This window comes from Scyliorhinus torazame, chromosome 18 (assembly GCF_047496885.1).
Source record: "Scyliorhinus torazame isolate Kashiwa2021f chromosome 18, sScyTor2.1, whole genome shotgun sequence".
Lineage (NCBI taxonomy): Eukaryota > Metazoa > Chordata > Chondrichthyes > Carcharhiniformes > Scyliorhinidae > Scyliorhinus > Scyliorhinus torazame.
In genome coordinates, this window is record NC_092724.1 from 71427052 (window position 1) to 71447690 (window position 20639).

Genomic DNA, 20639 nt, shown 5'->3' on the forward strand with positions numbered 1-20639 from the left:
ATAGAGAAGGAGTGCCTGGGTCTTCTCATTGGCATTCTCAAGTTTCACGACTATGTCTACAGCCTGCCGACATTCACTGTCGAGACGGATCATAGGGCTCTGGTCCACATTATCCACAAGGACCTGAACGACACACCTGGCAAGGAACTCATCATCGCTGATGCATTGTCCTGCTCCATCACATTGCCTAGCGAACCGCTGGAAATCATCTGGCAGATTGAATCACAGGTGCAGCTGTGTGCTAGCACCCTCCCAGCGTCTGATGAGAAGGTGGTTCGTATCCGCGAGGAGACAGCCAAAGACGCCCTCTTGCAGCGTGTCATACACCACCTCGCCAATGGCTGGCAGAAAGGGCAGTGCCCTCAATTTTATAATGTAAAGGACGACCTGATGGTGATTGATGGTATCCTCCTCAGACTGGATCTGATTGTCATTCCACTCAGTCTCCAGAGCTTGGTGCTCCGCCAAATCCATGCGGGACACCTGGGCATCGAGAAGTGCAGACGCAGAGCCAGGCAGGCTGTCTACTGGCCCGGTATTAGCCAGGACACCGCGAACATGGTCCTCAACTGTGCAACCTGTCAACGCTTCCAGCCAGCGCAGAGCAAGGAGATGCTCCAGCAGCGTGAAATCGAGACCTCACCATGGTCCAAGGTTGGCATCGACCTCTTTCGTGCAAATGGTCGTGACTACATGTTGATTATTGACTATTTCTCCAATTACCCTGAAGTCGTGAAGCTCTCAGACCTCACATCTCGGACCGCCATCAAGGCCTGTAAGGAGATGTTCTCCAGGCATGGTCTCCCACTCATTGTCATGAGTGACAATAGCCCGGGCTTCAGCAGCCACGAGTGGTCTATGTTTGCCAAGTCATACCATTTTAAACATGCCACTTCCAGCCCACACTATCCGCAGTCCAATGGGAAGGTTGAAAAAGGGGTGCACATTGTGAAACTGCGCATCTGCAAGGCCGTGGATTCTGCTTCTGACATCTACCTCGCGCTGCCTGCGTACAGGGCGACCCCACTGTCCACTGGCATGTCGCCGGCTCAACTCCTGATGAACAGGGACCTGCGGACGACACTTCCAGCCATACGTTTGCCCAACCTGGATCACCTCCCGGTGCTGCAGAAGGTGCAGCAGCTCCAAAACCAGCAAAAACAGGGCTATGATGCTCATGCCACCGATTTTCCCGTGTTATCTCCGGCAGACACTGTCAGGATCAAGATACCGGATGGTGGCCGGTCTGCTCCAGCTGTCGTTGTTCGACAGGCTGAACCCCGCTTGTATGTTGTACGTATGGCTGATGGTTCTGTTGTGCGATGAAACAGACGGGCACTGCGCAAAGGTGCTTGCCCGCAACCGTTTTCTTCTCCGTTTCCGTCCGTTGTTTTGCCACCTCCTGATACCTCGAACTACGAGGCCACCAGTCAGGCTTCCATCCCGCCTGTCAAGGCGCCGTCGTCCCCACCACCACCTCTCCGGCGGTCGACAAGGATCAGACGCAAGCCACAGAGACTGGACATTTGTTTTGTTTGCTATGTTCTGTTTTCTCACATTAGACAGCTGTCTTCACATGTAAATATGTTCACATATGCCACCGCTTGTAAATATGTTAATATATGCCACCACATGTAAGTATGTTCCCATGTGCCAACAAAACATTTTTTTAAAAGGGGACATGTCATGATATGCAGACATGCAGGTAGTGATATACAGACAGGCACAGACAGGCAGCTAATGAACACAGAGAACAGGACATGACCAATGAGCAGGCAGGACACTCAGGGGTGGTATCTCACTATAAAAGCCACGAGGCGCTCACACTCCGCCTCTTTCCACTGATGAACATCTACAGAGTGAGCCAGGGTGTAAGTACAGTATCACACCTCCAGCACGTGGCTAAGAGCTAGTCTGCTCCAGTCAGATAGAGTAACCACACTTAGGTTAGCAGAGAGTCGCACTCATAGAGAACTGTGCTACTGGTTCAATAAATTAGATTGAACTAACTTCAAGGTCTGGAGTATCTTTTGGTTAAAGCTGCATCCAGTTGCAGCCTGTGTTATCCCAGAGTATATAACACAACAGAGGCAGGTTCAATCGAGACATGAAATGATAATTTGAATAGAAACACTGCGCAGGGGTACGGGGAAGAGGCAGGGGAATGGCACTAAGTCACCATGCTCATTTGGAGAGCCAGTACAGAACGCTGGGCCAAATGGCCTCCTTCTGTACTGTAACAATTCTGTGATTCTGAGAACTAAGTCACAGTTCTTATTAACTGTTGCAAAGAGGAATTCTCCTTACCCAGGTCCCCTCGCCATGCGACTCCCAAGTCGCCACTGAAATCTCGATCTGTCAGGAGGTACGACAGGCAGTAGTTGCTCCAGTTTCTTTTGGAATATAATTGCAGCAGTTTCTCGATGCTAATGAAGGGAATATGGAGCGGATTGGCCTCATTATATTCTGATTCAATCTGAAATTCAAAAATTCATTTGTCGCTTTATTACTAAGCACGGAAAGAAAGACAGAGAGACTGCGGACAATTACATCTACAAGTGATTAAAACCTACACTCGGAAGAGCGTTGGGCACAAACATTCCTTCCACCTGACTTTGCATTTGATCGGGGCTGATGGAGTTAATGTTTTCTTGCTGTAGGTGCCTTAGGGTAAGTGTGGTAGGAACCAATTTACATGAGTTCACAATGAAGTATACAGGCTGTAATTGGGTACAGTTTGGGTACAGGTTGGGAAATTCAGCTAAGGTCAGGAGGGATCTTGTTGTGCAAAGTATAATTGTTATGGTGGAGAGCTACACAGAATGAGCTATAGCGACAGAGCGGATTCTGCATCCACCACACTCAATACCCACAGCTAGGATGTAGATTGTGACAAATTAGACTGAGAAATATGGAAAAATTGACAAAAGAAAAGTGAGAATCTTTCTGGATCAACATCAGGGGGAAGTGAATCATTTTTAAATAGTTGTTTGACAGTACAGAATAGTATTGCTGAAAAAGAGACCTACTGCCAAAGTTTTTTGATCTTACATCAGAACACAACATAAACCAACAGTAAAGGGGACAACAATTTATACTATATGAAAAGAGAGTGCAGATTGGTTGGCCAAGGTGCTGCTAAGAATAAAACATTTTTAACACAAGGCTCCCTTTCTCACCCCATGTCTTTTTTATTGACTTGCAAGGTGTGAGTATCGCTGGGAGAGTTGGCATTTATTGCCCTGAGAAGATGGATACTACTGGGAGACTTGCATGACCATTTTAAAAGGCAGTTAAGATCCGTGTTTTGAAAGTCACAATATTCAGCGTAGGATTGAATTTAATATCTGAGGCTTGAATACCCGCTAGACAGTGTTCACAGCACACAAAGAATTCGGCCTGTACATTCCAGCCCTTTGACCCTTGTACAATGTGATTGGCTGTTAGACTGGCCAATGGTTAACATGTCAGCAAGCGCTCCAGTGCACAAATAGCATACACGGGCATTTAATAAATTAATTCTAGGGCTCTGGACATCATTGGCAAGGACAACATTTATTTTCCATCCTTTATGACCAAGGTTTTATATAATCAATCAGGTTGGTGCGGGACTTGAGTTACATAAAGGTAAGGATGACTGTTTTTCTTCCCTAAAGGATATTTGGGAGCCAGTGCAATGTTCTGACAATCCGATAGTTTCCTCATCACTTTCACTAGATTTTTCAAAATCAGTTGAAATTCTAAAACTGCCCTGGTGGGATTTTTCCTCACATTCTCTGGAGAATGAGTTTAAGTGCAGTACCTTGTGCCTTCCCCAGGGGGGGTTTGATGGCAGGGTGTCGGGTAAGGACCCTATCACCTTTCCACCTCTGCCCCTTGTTATGCTCGCAGCATATGCCCATGAGCAAATGAAGAAGATGCACTCCAGAGGGGCAGATTATTTTTTGTGTTTTCAGTAAAGACAGGGGTTGGCTCATATCTAGGAATGTTCCTGGGAAGCCATTAAAATGTAAATAACTTTCGGGGACATTCCATTGAAGAGACATCAGAATACAACAGATCACTGTGGAGTTAACAGTTACTGTTGTCTGAATATCAACGGGTACTGAGATACAATAGTCAGCCAGAGTGTCTGCAAATTGAAATTCCACAAGGATGGAGGCAAAGAAAACCACTTTTATCACAAGAAGGTCCAAATGACCATCATTCCTTCCCATTGTGCATCAATTGCTTATATCATCAAACCATTTGTGTGGAAAATGGGAACATTAATACTGTTGTCACATGACAGAAGCTGGCTTTTGATAGGAAGCAGCTTATTAATTCACACGGACAACCCAGGACAGGCAGTCGGTGATACAAGGATTACAGAGGAGAGATATCTCACCCAGAAAAAGGAAGAACACGACAGATAAAGTAGTGGGACATTTGTTTTGACCTGCAGACTCTGGCCCAGATTCTTGCCGCGATGGGGAGGCTCTCCGGCGTTACATCTTTGCAAGGGGGACCCGACTGGGTTATGGGTTGGCATAGAGAGCATGGGGGTTGTGGGCTGGATAGAGGGGCAGTAAGTTGATATTGGGGATATGGTGGGAGTTGGTTGAGGGCATGGGTTAGCATAGGTTTACATGGATTGGGCATAGGGAAGGCATGGCGGGGGGGCGGGGGGGGGGGGGGGGGGGGGGGGGGGGTTGATGCCTGAGGACTGTTTTTGGTTTTATTATCTTTTATTTATTAAACACAGTGCCGGAGCGCACCGCACCTGCCAGTCTGCACATTCATTCTGTGGTCGCCTGCCTCGACCCCTGTTTCAGCTCGCCCTATCCACCAACCAAAAATCCAACCACTGTGCAGACATTTTTAAAGGTAAGGTTCTCTGAATTCTCCCAAATTGGCAAATCTGACCCGGGCTTAGAAATCTGGGTCCCTATGTTCACTGCAGGGGTCAGCCACAAACCTTTGACTGGGAAAGCTAGAAGCCTGTTGTTATATGGAGTAAGTCACTGTGAGTTTGTTGGCCGAAACTTCCAAACTCCATCTTCCTCAGTGAAATAAAGGGGAATCCTTTGGCATGGAAGGTTTACACCCAGCATCTTAAAAAACTAGAATTACAATGACTACCTTGATGTTCCTAAAGATATCAGTGCATGTTACCTCTTTTTTTTTTGGAATGATCTTTTCTTGTGTGAATGAGGAGCAGGTGCTGTTCTGATTACATCTTGGGTGTTGAGAATATAAGCATTTATTCTTTCTTTTAATTCAAACCTATGAGAAAGCCTGTGTTGTGTTTTCTATTGAAAGTCAAGGCACTCAAGGGGTTAAAACATTCTTCTTTACAAATATGTCTTGTAATTAGTCGAGAGGTGCAGAAGCAATTCACCAGGATGTTGCCTGGGATGGAACATTTAAATTATGAAGGGAGGTTGAATAGGCTTGGGTTGTTTTCACTGGAGCAGAAAGGTAAGTCGCGACCTAATCGAGGTGTACAAGATTATAAGGGACATGGACAGGGTGGATAGGGAGCAGGTGCCTCCCTTAGTTGAAAGGGCAGCTACAAGGGCACACAAAGTCAAGGTAAGGGGCAGGAGGCTTAGGGGGAATGTGAGGAAAAACATTTTACCCAGAGGGTGGTGATGGTCTGGAATGCACTGCCTGGGAGGGTGGTTGAGGTGAGTTGTCTCACATCCTTTAAAAAGTACCTGGATGAGCATTTGGTACATCATAATGTTCAAGGCTATGGGCCAAGTGCTGGCAAATGGGATTATGTAGGTAGGCCAAATGTATTTCATGTGTCGGTGCAGCCTCAATGGGCCGAAGGGCCTCTTCTGCACTGCATTATTCTGTGATTCGGAGGCCTCTGGGTTCTTAGTACAGCATTGCAGTCACTACTCCAGCATAACCTTACATCATTTTGGTAAGTGTCTAAAATGTTCTACTTACCAACATATCCTTCACCTGGAAGTTTATGTGACGTATCCCCTCAAAGTTCACACTCCCGTATAATTTATTCACTTCCTTCAAATAATTTGCGATCTGAAGAGAGGAAGAAAATTACTAAAATCCTTTAACATCAAGTCCAACAATTTCTCTCAAAAAAGGTCTTCCATTACCATTCATTTCTGGATATTAGTTCACCTCTTTTGATCACATTATGGTCACTGCTGATAGTAATTAATTAATATCAATTGATGTTAATTACTATTGATTGCCATTGGTCAGTAATTATCGGGATGAGCCTTTGTTGCTTTGGAATTGACCAGTGTGGCTGGGTAGATATTTGCTTCTAATTGTTATTCACTGACTAAGATTGAATATTAAAATAAGGACTGTACAATTCACCTGATTCCCCAACGCCTGTCCACCATCTACAAGGCACAAGTCAAGAGTGTGATGGAATACTCTCCACTTGCCTGGATGAGTGCAGCTCCAACAACACTTAAGAAGCTCGACACCATCGCTGCTTGATTGGCACCCCTTCCACAAACATTCACTCCCTCCACCACCGATGCTCAGTAGCAGCAGTCTGTCCATCCAGATGATGCACTGCAGGAGCTCACCAAGGTTCCTTCTACAGCATCTTCCAAACCCGTGACCGCTACCATTCATAAGGACAAGGGCAGCAAACACATGGGAACACCACCACCTGGAAGTTCCCTTCCAATTCACTTACTACCCTGACTTGGAAATATATTGCCATTCCTTCACTGTCGCTGGGTCAAAATCCTGGGTCAAGAAGACAGCTCACCACCACCAATTAGGGATGGGCAATAAATGCTGACCTAACCACATCCCATGAAAGAAAATTTAAAATGTTAAAATGAAAAGATACATGTTAGCAACACGTTTTGCCAGAATCTGCCGTGATCAGCGTAAGATGAAAAGTTTTGACAGGTGTCTCTTTCAGCAATACCCAGATTCTGTCCCAACAAACAACTATTAAAATTCAAACTTCAGGATCCAAATTCATCCAAATGTTGTGGCGGTTTAATCAAGGAAGGTGATTTTTAATATCTTTTCCACCTCCAGAGTCAATTACACTAGTATGATTCCATTCCGCGAACCACTCTCTCTAAACCTCTCCTGGGTAAAGTCCATCACATTTGGTAGAACGGGTAGTTAGAAGTTCTCATGTGGAAAGGTTTGTAGGTTTCTGCTGCATTTTTCTAAGTGAATTCATGTTTTTGTCAGAAATGTTCCATGTGCCTGTATTCTGCCAGATATTAGAGGCAGATTCACATTGGCAAACACACAGCCTTGTATTGGGAAATGAACTTGAGTTCCAAAGGTAGCTGAGTCTGTTTATTGAAACAGCTCCTCCTGAACTACTGACATTACTGAGTCTGTTGTTGCACGAGTGAATTATTAGGAAATTGGGTCCAGAAATGGGATCGAAGCTGTAGGCAATTTAGGGGTTGAACAGACTGAGGGGAAAAACTGCTAGCATGGTGTCAGAGGAATATCCCACACATGGCCTGAGATACATTGTCCCATTCAGACTTAAACTCATTAGTGGGAATGCACAAGATGCCCCCATTCAGCAAGGGTGAATCACCCAAGATCCATTGCCCTTCGGGGGACTCCTATCTGACCAGCCAGTAGCCCATTACAGAGCCTGATGGCTCTGATTTGTCCATCAATGGGAGATTAGTTGCATATCAATAGCATGGCTCTGTTCTCTTATATAAATGGGAGTGGGAAATTAAACAGCCAAGATAATAACGATAATGGATTCAAGTCTGAACACCCCAAGAGAGAAGTTTGTTTGAGAGGCTGTAGAGCTCAGAGAGAGGGGGCTGGATTCTCCGATTGTGAGGTTATGTCCACACGCCAGCGTGGGAACAGTGGCATTTTATGCCCAAAAATCTGGCGCAAAATGTCCAGCGATCCTTTGTGTCGGTAGGGGCTAGCATGCCAGCAGGTTAGAGCACCCGGCTCTAGCTGCCGATACAGCCCGGAGAATTGGCAGGTCCATGGTCGCGTATGCGCAAGCAGTTTGCAGCCATCGCGCCGTACAACATGGCGCCTGCCGCGCGCGGACTCGGCCTGCAAAATAGTGCCCCCCTTTGGCCGTCTCGCCAGCCCTGGACCACCCCCCAACAGTGCAACCAGCCCCTGACAAAGTCCCCGCTGCCCGTGGATTTCCCTCCCCCGACTGTGGCAGTGCTGGACTGAGTCCGCAGCTGCCACGCCGAGTTCCTGACGGGTGAGACCATGAGAGACCCACGACATTGGGAACTCGGCCGGTCAGGGGCGGAGCATCGGGGACATTACCTGAGGCCATCGATATAGTGCACAGCTTACTCTGCGAGTACACCACTTTAGAGGGGGTGGAGCATCGCAAAAGCGCCGCCGCTCCCTGATTTGGTCGGAATCGGGTATTCTCCGGCTGACCGCCGAACGCGATTTCGCTGTCGGCGACCGGAGAAACCTGCCCAGAGAGAGAGAGAGAAAGAATGCGGTTTTGAACATGTCAGGCGAAGGATTTGAAAAGCCGCAGAGAGAGGTCATGATGGAAAACTGTCCCAGAGACCGGCTTTCAAAAAGAGTTTGAAAAGACCTTAGCTAACAATAGAAAATTGCTTCGTAAATACCAGTATCATCTTTGTCTATGTAAGTGGAATGAGAGCTCTATGAAATGAAATGAAAATCGCTTATTGTCGCAAGTAGACTTCAAATGAAGTTACCGTGAAAAGCCCCTAGTCGCCACATTCCGGCACCTGTTTGGGGAGGCTCGGACAGTAATTGAACCGTGCTGCTGGTCTGCCTTGGTCTGCTTTCAAAGCCAGCGATTTAGCCCTGTGCGAAATCAGCCCCTATGTTCATTTGAAGTGATGTTTAATGGAAACTCGTGTGTTAAGGTTAAGAAGCTACCTGTAATCTGTTATTGTTAGGGTTGAAGTGATCTAGTCTCTTTGCAACTGTTGAGAGCTGACCAGGCATCGGTAATACGGTACATTGGGTCAGAACGACCCAGAGCTACAGACAAAGATTAACATGTCCATTGACCCACTAAAGGTGGTGGCCCTGATCACTAACTGAAAAGTTGTAGGTAAGCAAGAAAACCACCGGATTTTACATTCAGCTGAGCTTGTGGCTTTCACCTCCCCCCATGAGGGAGGCTGTCCTGCATCTGACAGTTGACAGTCAATCAGAGGACCAGTAGCTGTCCAGTATCAACAGCGCCACTGGGAATGGTGGCTACTGCTTGCACTGTAGTCAGCCCCCAAGCAGAACAACGCTGGAGGCTGGACCACAGAATCCCTACAGTGCAGAAGGAGGCCATTCGGTCCCTGGGGCCTGCACTGACCCTTTGAGCGAGCATCCTACCCAGGCCCACTTCACGGCCCAATCCATAAGACCATAAGACCATAAGACATAGGAGCGGAAGTAAGGCCATTCGGCCCATCGAGTCCACTCCGCCATTCAATCATGGCTGATTTCAACTCCATTTACCCGCTCTCTCTCCATAGCCCTTAATTCCTCGAGAAATCAAGAATTTATCAACTTCTGTCTTAAAGACACTCAACGTCCCGGCCTCCACCGCCCTCTGTGGCAATGAATTCCACAGACCCACCACTCTCTGGCTGAAGAAATTTCTCCTCATCTCTGTTCTAAAGTGACTCCCTTTTATTCTAAGGCTGTGCCCCCGGGTCCTAGTCTCCCCTGCTAATGGAAACAACTTCCCTACATCCACCCTATCTAAGCCATTCATTATCTTGTAAGTTTCTATTAGATCTCCCCTCAACCTCCTAAACTCCAATGAATATAATCCCAGGATCCTCAGACGTTCATCGTATGTTAGGCCTACCATTCCTGGGATCATCCGTGTGAATCTCCGCTGGACCCGCTCCAGTGCTAGTATGTCCTTCCTGAGGTGTGGGGCCCAAAATTGCTCACAGTATTCTAAATGGGGCCTAACGAATGCATTATAAAGCTTCAGAAGTACATCCCTGCTTTTATATTCCAAGCCTCTTGAGATGAATGACAACATTGCATTTGCTTTCTTAATTACGGACTCAACCTGCAAGTTTACCTTTAGAGAATCCTGGACTAGGACTCCCAAGTCCCTTTGCACTTCAGCATTATGAATTTTGTCACCGTTTAGAAAATAGTCCACGCCTCTATTCTTTTTTCCAAAGTGCAAGACCTCGCACTTGCCCACGTTGAATTTCATCAGCCATTTCTTGGACCACTCTCCTAAACTGTCTAAATCTTTCTGCAGCCTCCCCACCTCCTCCATACTACCTGCCCCTCCACCTATCTTTGTATCATCGGCAAACTTAGCCAGAATGCCCCCAGTCCCGTCATCTAGATCGTTAATATATAAAGAGAACAGCTGTGGCCCCAACACTGAACCCTGCGGGACACCACTCGTCACCGGTTGCCATTCCGAAAAAGAACCTTTTATCCCAACTCTCTGCCTTCTGCCTGACAGCCAATCGTCAATCCATGTTAGTACCTTGCCTCGAATACCATGGGCCCTTATTTTACTCAGCAGTCTCCCGTGAGGCACCTTATCAAAGGCCTTTTGGAAGTCAAGATAGATAACATCCATTGGCTCTCCTTGGTCTAACCTATTTGTTATCTCTTCAAAGAACTCTAACAGGTTTGTCAGGCACGACCTCCCCTTACTAAATCCATGCTGACTTGTCCTAATCTGACCCTGCACTTCCAAGAATTTAGAAATCTCATCCTTAACAATGGATTCTAGAATCTTGCCAACAACCGAGGTTAGGCTAATTGGCCTATAATTTTCCATCTTTTTCCTTGTTCCCTTCTTGAACAGGGGGGTTACAACAGCGATTTTCCAATCCTCTGGGACTTTCCCGGACTCCAGTGACTTTTGAAAGATCATAACTAACGCCTCCACTATTTCTTCAGCTATCTCCTTTAGAACTCTAGGATGTAGCCCATCTGGGCCCAGAGATTTATTAATTTTTAGACCTCTTAGTTTCTCTAGCACTTTCTCCTTTGTGATGGCTACCATATTCAACTCTGCCCCCTGACTCTCCGGAATTGGTGGGATATTACTCATGTCTTCTACTGTGAAGACTGACGCAAAGTACTTATTTAGTTCCTCAGCTATTTCCTTGTCTCCCATCACAAAATTACCAGCGTCATTTTGGAGCGGCCCAATGTCAACTTTTGCCTCCCGTTTGTTTTTAATGTATTTAAAGAAACTTTTACTATCATTCCTAATGTTACTGGCTAGCCTACCTTCATATTTGATCCTCTCTTTCCTTATTTCTCTCTTTGTTATCCTCTGTTTTTGTAGCCTTCCCCGTAAAGCTAGATAGATTAGTCATGATAAATTGCCCCTCAGTATCCAGGGATGTGCAGGCTAGGTTATGGGGTTACAGTGATAGGGCAGGGTGGACAGGTGAGTGGACATGGGTAGTGCTCTTTCAAATGGTTAGTGCAGACTTGATGGGCTGAATGGCCTCCTTCTGCACTGTGGGGGTTCTAAGATTCTATGATTCTAACCTCCACATCCTTGGACACTAAGGGGCAATTTTGGCGTGGTCAATCCACCTAATCTGCAAATGTTTGGACAGTGGGAGGAAAGTGGAGCACCTAGAGGAAACCCATGCAGACATGGGGAGAAAGTGCAAACTCCACAGAGACAGAATTGACACCGGGTCCTTGGCGTTGTGAGGCAGTAGTGCTAACCACTGTGCTGCCATGCCACCCCATGGACAGGAAGCGATTAAATGGGGTGGCCACACTGGGGTCAGTCAGTCTCGCCCCAGCAAGGGGAGGTGGGGGTCAGCCTTTGGGAGGCCAGGAAGGGGGGGCGGGTTCAACCAGGGGTGGCCCTTTCTGCTGTGGGTCCCTCCGTGAGCTACACTCTACTCTGGCAGCTTCACCATGTGGCATGGGGACTTCCTGCCATTGGTAAAATACCAGCTACAGTGCGAGCAGCTTCTTAATAGGGCTTTAATTGATCACTCAGGGCCCTCAATTGGCCCAAGAGAGGTTGGACTATCCAATACAAACCATATTGCGAGTAAAACACCAGCAAATTCTTGTAGGCCGTGGATAGTGCCCCCTCCCCCACCATACCAACCAATTTTACACCCCCACTGAGCTGTTCCCAGGGTTTAGAAGCATGTGAGGATGTAAGAGTCAAGCCAGAACGATCCAGTTCCACAAGCCAGACTCCAATGGAACAAAGCTGTGTTTTGGGAGAATGCTGGGGGTTAGTGAATGAAGCTTAATCTGAATTGGAAAAATGTGTCAGCTCTGAAGTTACTGCGCAGATAAACAGATTTTCAGTTGTTTAGTACAGTTTGTTACACACTGGGGGACATTGATCAATGCCAGAAGTTAAAGTCATGCGTTTGTAGTGAGGCCGCCTCCCACACCTGACATTCCCATAGAAGGTTCTGACAGGACAGCTGAGAGGCTTTAAAACTAAACCTCACTCCTGATTGGCTGATAGGGATCTCCTGATTGTTGCTGCATGAATTGCTGTCGATGTGTAACTCTGTCTGACATTTCTTTAACCCCACACTGCAGCTCAATAGCAGTGTGTGCAATATTTCAATCACAGTCTATGTGGATTCAGTTCAATGTCTCATCTTATATCAGACTCACACTTAACCAGAAAGTGATAGTCTTAATCCTCTTCCTAACCTAATCAACCAATAAACCAGCTGTTGAATCCGCCAAATCAGCACGCATGACCCAACAGATAGAAAACAATGAACAAGGTTTATTAATAATAAATAATTATTAAGAATAATAATGCTCCAGTTTCCTCCCACAGTCCAAAGATGTGCAGGTTAAGAGGATTGGTCATACTAAATTGCCCCTTAGTGTCCAAAAGGTTAGGTTGGGTTTACGGGGATAGGGTGAAGGCGTGGTGCTCTTTCCAAGGGCCGGTGCAGACTTGATGGGCCAAATGGCCTCCTTCTTCACTGTAAATTCTATGATTCTATGAATACAATCACACTCTCCACTCCCCGAAGGGTCTCCCTCCCAGACCTGTCCCCATGTCAGCGTTTTTATACGAGTGAGGTCTCTCCTTGTTAAGGGGACGCCCCTCCCCCGTTACCGGGGAACTTCATATTCTGAGGAAGTCACGGGGAATCGGATCGTCCTTATTCCATGACATCTGTCGGGGGTAATAATACTCCTCTCCCCCTCTCCATGTCCAGGGTGATGTCCATGACGGTGAGCTGACACCAAGGGTCCCTCTGCTTCTCAGTGGGGAAGCTCGTATTCCACGAGTCCCCCGGGGAGATTAATTGAGGTGCGTCCATGGGTCTTGTGAGGATTATTGCATATGGATTTAGGTGAAATTGCAGCCATCTCTCTAAATGGTGGAACAGGTTTGAGGGGATGAATGGCCTCCCTCCTGTTCAATTTTCCACCAACAGAAAATGTTGCATCCTTTCTAACTTGTCAATTAAAGTCTGACAAATCTCAATCAAATCAATTATCTCTGTCCCTCGAGAGAGAGGGAGAGGGAGAGTATTCCAAATGTCAAATGTCTCTCAGCCTGCAGGTGTCAATGTGATTCCAACTTCACTCTGAAAGATCTGGCTCTCCTTTTCAGACTATCTGCCACATCATCTTCGACGCCCCAACAATCAGAAATAGTCCATCAGCATCCCCCCCCCACTTAAATCCTGAAATCTTTGAATCAAATCATCCTCAATCATTTAATTCCAGGGAATAAAACCCTGGTTTGTGTAGTTCCCCCCTCGTAAATGAATCCTCGACACCCAGTATCGTTCTGGTAAATCCACACTGCACTCCCTCCAAGGTAAATATACCCTTCCTCCAGAGTTTGAGCCAGAGCTGCTCACTCCAGCTGTGGCCTAATCTGGACTTTGATTCAGCTGAAACAAAACCACACCCTTAAATAAAGGTCAGCATTTAATTTGCCTTTTTAACTATTTTCTCTACCTGTTCAAGACATTTTGATATGTATGGAATGCCCAAGGGCTGGATCTGCAAATCAGCCCCACAGAAGTCAAATAGGGCATGATGAAACTGAATTGCCAATGCGACCCTAGCACGCCAGCCTCTGAAATGTGAATGGGCATGGGCGCCAGCCACTGGTCTGTCCGCCATTGAGAAATGACTAACTAACAAACTATCGCTTGTTAACGACCCGATCGTCTGCAATTGTTCTTCAGCAGCTGCATTTTGCGGAGCCCAGACATGAGGACGTTTCGGAGTGTTTTACAGCAACTTTGCCGAGGTGGCATAAAGGGTCAGTGGGACCCGGGCTGAACGTGGCAGCTGGTTCTGCTCAAAAAGGCAGCTGTGTCCGTGTGTTTGGTTTTTAAAACTCATTTTTTTAAAGCTTCAATAACAAATAAAGGGAGCATGGATCTCTAAATTTGGAGCTGTGTTTGACATCCTGTGCCCCATGAGGTCCTGGCGCACACTTTGGATTGCTTTTGCAATGCTAACTTTTTTCCCATTCACAGAATGTGGGCATTGCTGTCTGGATCGGCATTTGTTGTCCTTCCATAACTGCCCTTAGAGGGCAATGAAGATTTCACCACATTTGGGTCTGGAGTCACATGTCGGCCAGACCGAGTAAAGATGACAGATTTCCTTCCCTAAAGGACATTAGTGAACCAGATGGGTTTTTACGACAATCAACAATGGTTTCATGGTCATCATTAGACTTTTAATTCCAGATTTTTATTGAATTAAAATTTCAACATCTGCCGTGGTGAAGACGCAGACCATGCCCTGGGTCTCTGGATTGCTAAATCAGTGGCAATAACACTACATCAGTGTCCTCCCCTTTGGCCACCTTCCGGCTTGGCGGACATTAATTAGCCATCCAATATTTTGAGTGAGAGAACCAAACAGTCCCGTTTCTCTCACCCCACCAAAAATCGTATCATCCAAGCCTCCTCAGGTCACCACTGGTTGCAGCTTTTCACCATTTTGAAAGTATCATACTCTCTATCCTTCTTAAGTCCAAAGTGAATGATTTCATATTTGCCTATGCTGAAATCTACCAGCCACAGTTTTGTCTAATCACTCGAATTATTAGGTTGCTAATCTACTAATTAATCTTGTTTCCATCAATGCAGCTTTTAATGCTGCCTATCTTCATCTAAGTTGTTAATATACATGGCAAATATTTGAAATCAGGGCATCACGGTGGCGCAATGAGTAGCACTGCTGCCTCACGGCGCCGAGTTCCCAGGTTCAATCCCGGCTCTGGGTCACTGTCCCTGTGGAGTTTGCACATTCTCCCTGTGTTTGCGTGGGTTTCGCCCCCACAACCCAAAGATGTGCAGGATAGGTGGATTAGCCACGTTAAATTGCCCCTTAACTGGAAAAAATGAATTGTGTACTCTAAATTTATAAATAAATATATTTGAAATCTAAAATCAGATACATTAGTCATTGGAGACTCCAGAGTTAGGGGGATAGATAGGAGATTCTGTGGGAACGAGAGTGACTCGCGGTTGGTGTGTTGCCTCCCAGGTGCCAGGGTGCGTGATGTCTCGGATTGTGTTTTTGGGATCCTTAAGGGGGAGGGGGAGCAGCCCCAAGTCGTGGTCCACATAGGTACCAACGACATAGGTAGGAAAAGGGATAGGGATGTAAGACAGGAATTCAGGGAGCTAGGGTGGAAACTTAGATCTAGGACAAATAGAGTTATTATCTCTGGGTTGTTACCCGTGCCACGTGATAGCGAGATGAGGAATAGGGAGAGAGAGGAGTTGAACACGTGGCTACAGGGATGGTGCAGGAGGGAGGGTTTCAGATTTCTGGATAATTGGGGCTCATTCTGGGGTTGGTGGGACCTCTACACACGGGATGGTCTACACCTGGACCAGAGGGGCACCAATATCCTGGGGGGGAAATTTGCTAATGCTCTTCGGGAGGGTTTAAACTAGTTCAGCAGGGGCTTGGGAACCTGAATTGTAGCTCCAGTATACAGGAGGTTGAGAGCAGTGAGGTCATGAGTAAGGTTTCAAAGTTGCAGGAGTGTACCGGCAGGCAGGAAGGTGGTTTAAAGTGTGTCTTCTTCAATGCCTGGAGCATCCGGAATAAGGTGGGTGAACTTGCGGCATGGGTTGGTACGTGGGACTTCGATGTTGTGGCCATTTCGGAGACATGGATAGAGCAGGGACAGGAATGGTTGTTGCAGGTGCCGGGTTTTAGATATTTCAGTAAGCTCAGGGAGGGTGGTAAAAGAGGGGGAGGGGTGGCATTGTTAGTGAAGGAAAGTATTACGGTGGCAGAAAGGACGTTAGATGAGGACTCGTCTCTTGAGGTAGTATGGGCTGAGGTTAGAAACAGGAAAGGAGGGGTCATCCTGTTAGGGGTTTTCTATAGGCCTCCGAAAAGTTCCAGAGATGTAGAGGAAAGGATTGCAAAGATGATTCTGGATAGGAGCGAAAGCAACAGGGTAGTTGTTATGGGGGACTTTAACTTTCCAAATATTGACTGAAAACGCTATAGTTCGAGTACTTTAGATGGGTACGTTTTTGTTCAATATGTGCAGGAGGGTTTCCTGACCCAGTATGTAGATAGGCCAACGAGAGGCGAGGCCATATTGGATTTGGTACTGGGTAATGAACAAGGACAGGTGTTAGATTTGGAGGTAGGTGAGCACTTTGGTGATAATGACCACAATTCGATTATGTTTACTTTAGTGATGGAAAGGGATAGGTATATACCGCAGGGCAAGAGTTATATCTGGGGGAAAGGCAATTATGATGCGATGAGGCAAGACTTAGGATGCATCGGATGGAGAGGAAAACTGCAGGGGATGGGCACAATGCAAATGTGGAGCTTGTTCAAGGAACAGCTACTGCGTGTTCTTGATAAGTATGTACCTGTCAGGCAGGGAGGAAGTGGTCGAGCAAGGGAACCGTGGTTTACTAAAGCAGTCGAAACACTTGTCAAGGGAAGAAGGAGGCTTATGTAAAGATGAGACATGAAGGTTCAGTTAGGGAGCTCAAGAATTACAAGTTAGCTAGGAAGGACCTAAAGAGAGAGCTAAGAAGAGCCAGGAGGGGACATGGGAAGTCTTTGGCAGGTAGGATCAAGGATAACCCTAAAGCTTTCTATAGATATGTCAGGAATAAACGAATGACTAGGGTAAGAGTAGGGCCAGTCAAGGACAGTAGTGGGAAGTTGTGCTTGGAATCCGAGGAGATAGGAGAGGTGCTAAATGAATATTTTTTGTCAGTATTCACGTAGGAAAAAGACAACGTTGTTAAGGAGAATACTGAGATTCAGGCTACTAGACTAGAAGGGCTTGAGGTTCATAAGGAGGAGGTGGAAAGTGTGAAAATAGATAAGTCCTCTGGGCCAGATGGGATTTATCCTAGGATTCTCTGGGAAGCTAGGGAGGAGATTGCTGAGCCTTTGGCTTTGATCTTTATGTCATCTTTGTCTACAGGAATAGTGCCAGAAGACGCGAGGATAGCAAATGTTGTCCCCTTGTTCAAGAGGGGGAGTAGAGACAACCCAGGTAACTATAGACCAGTGTGCCTTACTTCTGTTGTGGGCAAAATATTGGAAAGGTTTATGAGAGATAGGATGTATAATCATCTGGAAAGGAATAATTTGATTAGAGATAGTCAACACGGTTATGTGAAGGGTAGATCGTGCCTCACAAACCTTATTGAGTTATTTTGAGAAGGTGATCAAACAGGTGGATGAGGGTAAAGCAGTTGATGTGGTGTATATGGATTTCAGTAAAGCATTTGATAAGGTTCCCTATGGTAGGCTACTGCAGAAAATACGGAGGCATGGGATTCAGGGTGGATCAGAAATTGGCTAGCTGTTTGGATCAGAAATTGGCTAGCTGGAAGAAGACAAATGTTGGTGGTTGATGGGAAATGTTCAGACTGGAGTCCAGTTACTAGTGGTGTACCACAAGGATTTGTTTTGGGGCCACTGCCGTTTGTCATTTTTATAAATGACCTGGAGGAGGGCGTAGAAGGATGGGTGAGTAAATTTGCAGATGACACTAAAGTCGGTGGAGTTGTGGGCAGTGCGGAAAGATGTTACAAGTTACAGAGGGACATAAATAAGCTACAGCGCTGGGCTGAGAGGTGGCAAATGGAGTTTAATGCAGAAAAGTGTGAGGTGATTCATTTTGGAAGGGATAACAGGAAGACAGAGTACTGGGCTAATGGTAAGATTCTTGGCAGTGTGGATGAGCAGAGAGATCTCGGTGTCCATGTGCATAGATCCCTGAAAGTTGCCACCCAGGTTGAGAGGGTTGTTAAGAAGGCGTACGGTGTGTTAGCTTTTATTGGTAGAGTGATTGAGTTTCGGAGCCATGAGGTCATGTTGCAGCTGTACAAAACTCTGGTGCGGCTGTATTTGGAGTATTGCGTGCAATTCTGGTCGCCGCATTATAGGAAGGATGTGGAAGCATTGGAAAGGGTGCAGAGGAGATTTACCAGAATGTTGCCTGGTATGGAGGGAAGATCTTATGAGGAAAGGCTGAGGGACTTGAGGTTGTTTTCGTTAGAGAGAAGAAGGTTAAGAGGTGACTTAATTGAGGCATACAAGATGACCAGAGGATTGGATAGGGTGAACAGTGAGAGCCTTTTTCCTCGGATGATGGTGTCTAGCACGAGGGGACATAGCTTTAAATTGAGGGGAGATATATATAAGACAGATGTCAGAGGTAGGTTCTTTACTCAGAGAGTAGTAAGGGCGTGGAATGCCCTGCCTGCAACAGTAGTGGACTTGCCAACACTAAGGGCATTCAAATGGTCATTGGATAGACACATGGACGATAAGGGAATAGTGTAGATGGGCTTTAGAGTGGTTTCACTAGGTCGGTGCAACATCGAGGGCCGAAGGGCCTGTACTGCGCTGTAATGTTCTATGTTCTACATGTGGGACACCAAGAATCACATTCTGACAAGAGTACCTGTCCAAAATCCCTATTCTCTGGCCAGGATTCTCCGTTCTGGAGCCTATGTTCTCCCACCAGCAGAGAATTGCTACTGGTCTTCACTGGTGCTAGGAGTGGGGCCCAGTATGCGAGTCTCTCTTCTTCACCATACTAACTTATGTATGGGGGACAGCTGGCCAGATTCCATCAGAATCCTGGTATCAGGCCACTATATTGAGCAGGCTGCCCGATAACAAGGTTCGGTGGTGGGGTCCCTCAACCCAATTCTTGCCTAACCCCACTGACAAATAGGGGAATCTTCTCCCCCACCATAGGAATAACAGGTCACCCCACCCTCCACAGCACGCACACATGAGGGTGACCCGACCACACCCCCCCCCCCATTGACTCCCCATAGCCATCCACATCAGAGACCCACCATCTGATTCCCTTTCAGAGCCCCCATCAGACCCCCAACAGAGACGCCCATCAGAGACCCCCCCCATCAGACCCCCAACAGAGACACCCATCAGGGACACCCCATCAGAGACACCCCATCAGAGACACCCATCAGAGACACCCATCAGAGACCCCCATCAGAGACACCCATCAGAGACACCCATCAGAGACCCCCATCAGAGACCCCCATCAGAGACACCCCAGCAGAGACACCCAGCAGAGACACCCAGCAGAGACACCCAGCAGAGACACCCCAGCAGAGACACCCAGCAGAGACACCCAGCAGAGACACCCCAGCAGAGACACCCATCAGAGACACCCATCAGAGACACCCCATCAGAGACACCCCAGCAGAGACACCCATCAGAGACCCCCATCAGAGACACTCCATCAGAGACACCCCATCAGAGACACCCCAGCAGAGACACCCATCAGAGACACCCATCAGAGACACCCATCAGAGATACCCATCAGAGACACCCCATCAGAGACACCCCATCAGAGACACCCCATCAGAGACACCCCATCAGAGACACCCCAGCAGAGACACCCATCAGAGACACCCATCAGAGACCCCCATCAGAGACACCCCAGCAGAGACACCCCAGCAGAGACACCCCAGCAGAGACACCCATCAGAGACCCCCATCAGAGACACCCCAGCAGAGACACCCATCAGAGACCCCCATCAGAGACACCCCAGCAGAGACACCCCAGCAGAGACACCCATCAGAGACACCCATCAGAGACACCCATCAGAGACACCCCATCAGAGACACCCCATCAGAGATACCCCAGCAGAGACACCCATCAGAGACACCCCATCAGAGGCACCCCAGCAGAGACACCCCAGCAGAGACTCCCCAGCAGAGACACCCCAGCAGAGACACCCCAGCAGAGACACCCATCAGAGACACCCAGCAGAGACGCCCATCAGAGACACCCCAGCAGAACACCCATCAGAGACACCCCATCAGAGACACCCATCAAAGACACCCAGCAGAGACACCCAGCAGAGACACCCATCAGAGACACCCAGCAGAGACACCCCATCAGAGACAACCTGTCACACTATCCATCAAGACCTCATCAGACTCCCATCAGAGACCCCCTGTCAGATTCTCCATCAGAGACCCCCCATCAGACCCAAAGATCCCCCATCAGAGACCCCCTGTCAGACCCCCCCATCAGAAACCCCCCGTCAGTTCCCCCATCAGACCCCTATTAGAGACCCCCATCAGAGACCCCTCTCGACGCTCCATTCTCTGCCCAATTCTGATACTTGTCTTGGTCAATGGGGAATCCACCCTCCTGTCTCCAGCAGTTCAGCC

General features: G+C 47.3%; 1 protein-coding gene across 2 annotated transcripts in view; it reads right to left on the bottom strand.

Annotated features, from left to right (window-relative positions):
• The window catches only part of LOC140395293 (disintegrin and metalloproteinase domain-containing protein 10), a 209515-nt gene that overhangs the window by 94204 nt on the left and 94672 nt on the right, over window positions 1-20639 (bottom strand). For both annotated transcript variants that reach the window (XM_072482880.1, XM_072482879.1), the window contains 2 exons: window positions 5941-6033; window positions 2308-2476 (listed from right to left, as the gene is read on the bottom strand). In XM_072482880.1, coding sequence (XP_072338981.1) covers window positions 2308-2476; window positions 5941-6033 — 262 coding nt within the window. The remainder of the gene's footprint in view (window positions 1-2307; window positions 2477-5940; window positions 6034-20639) is intronic.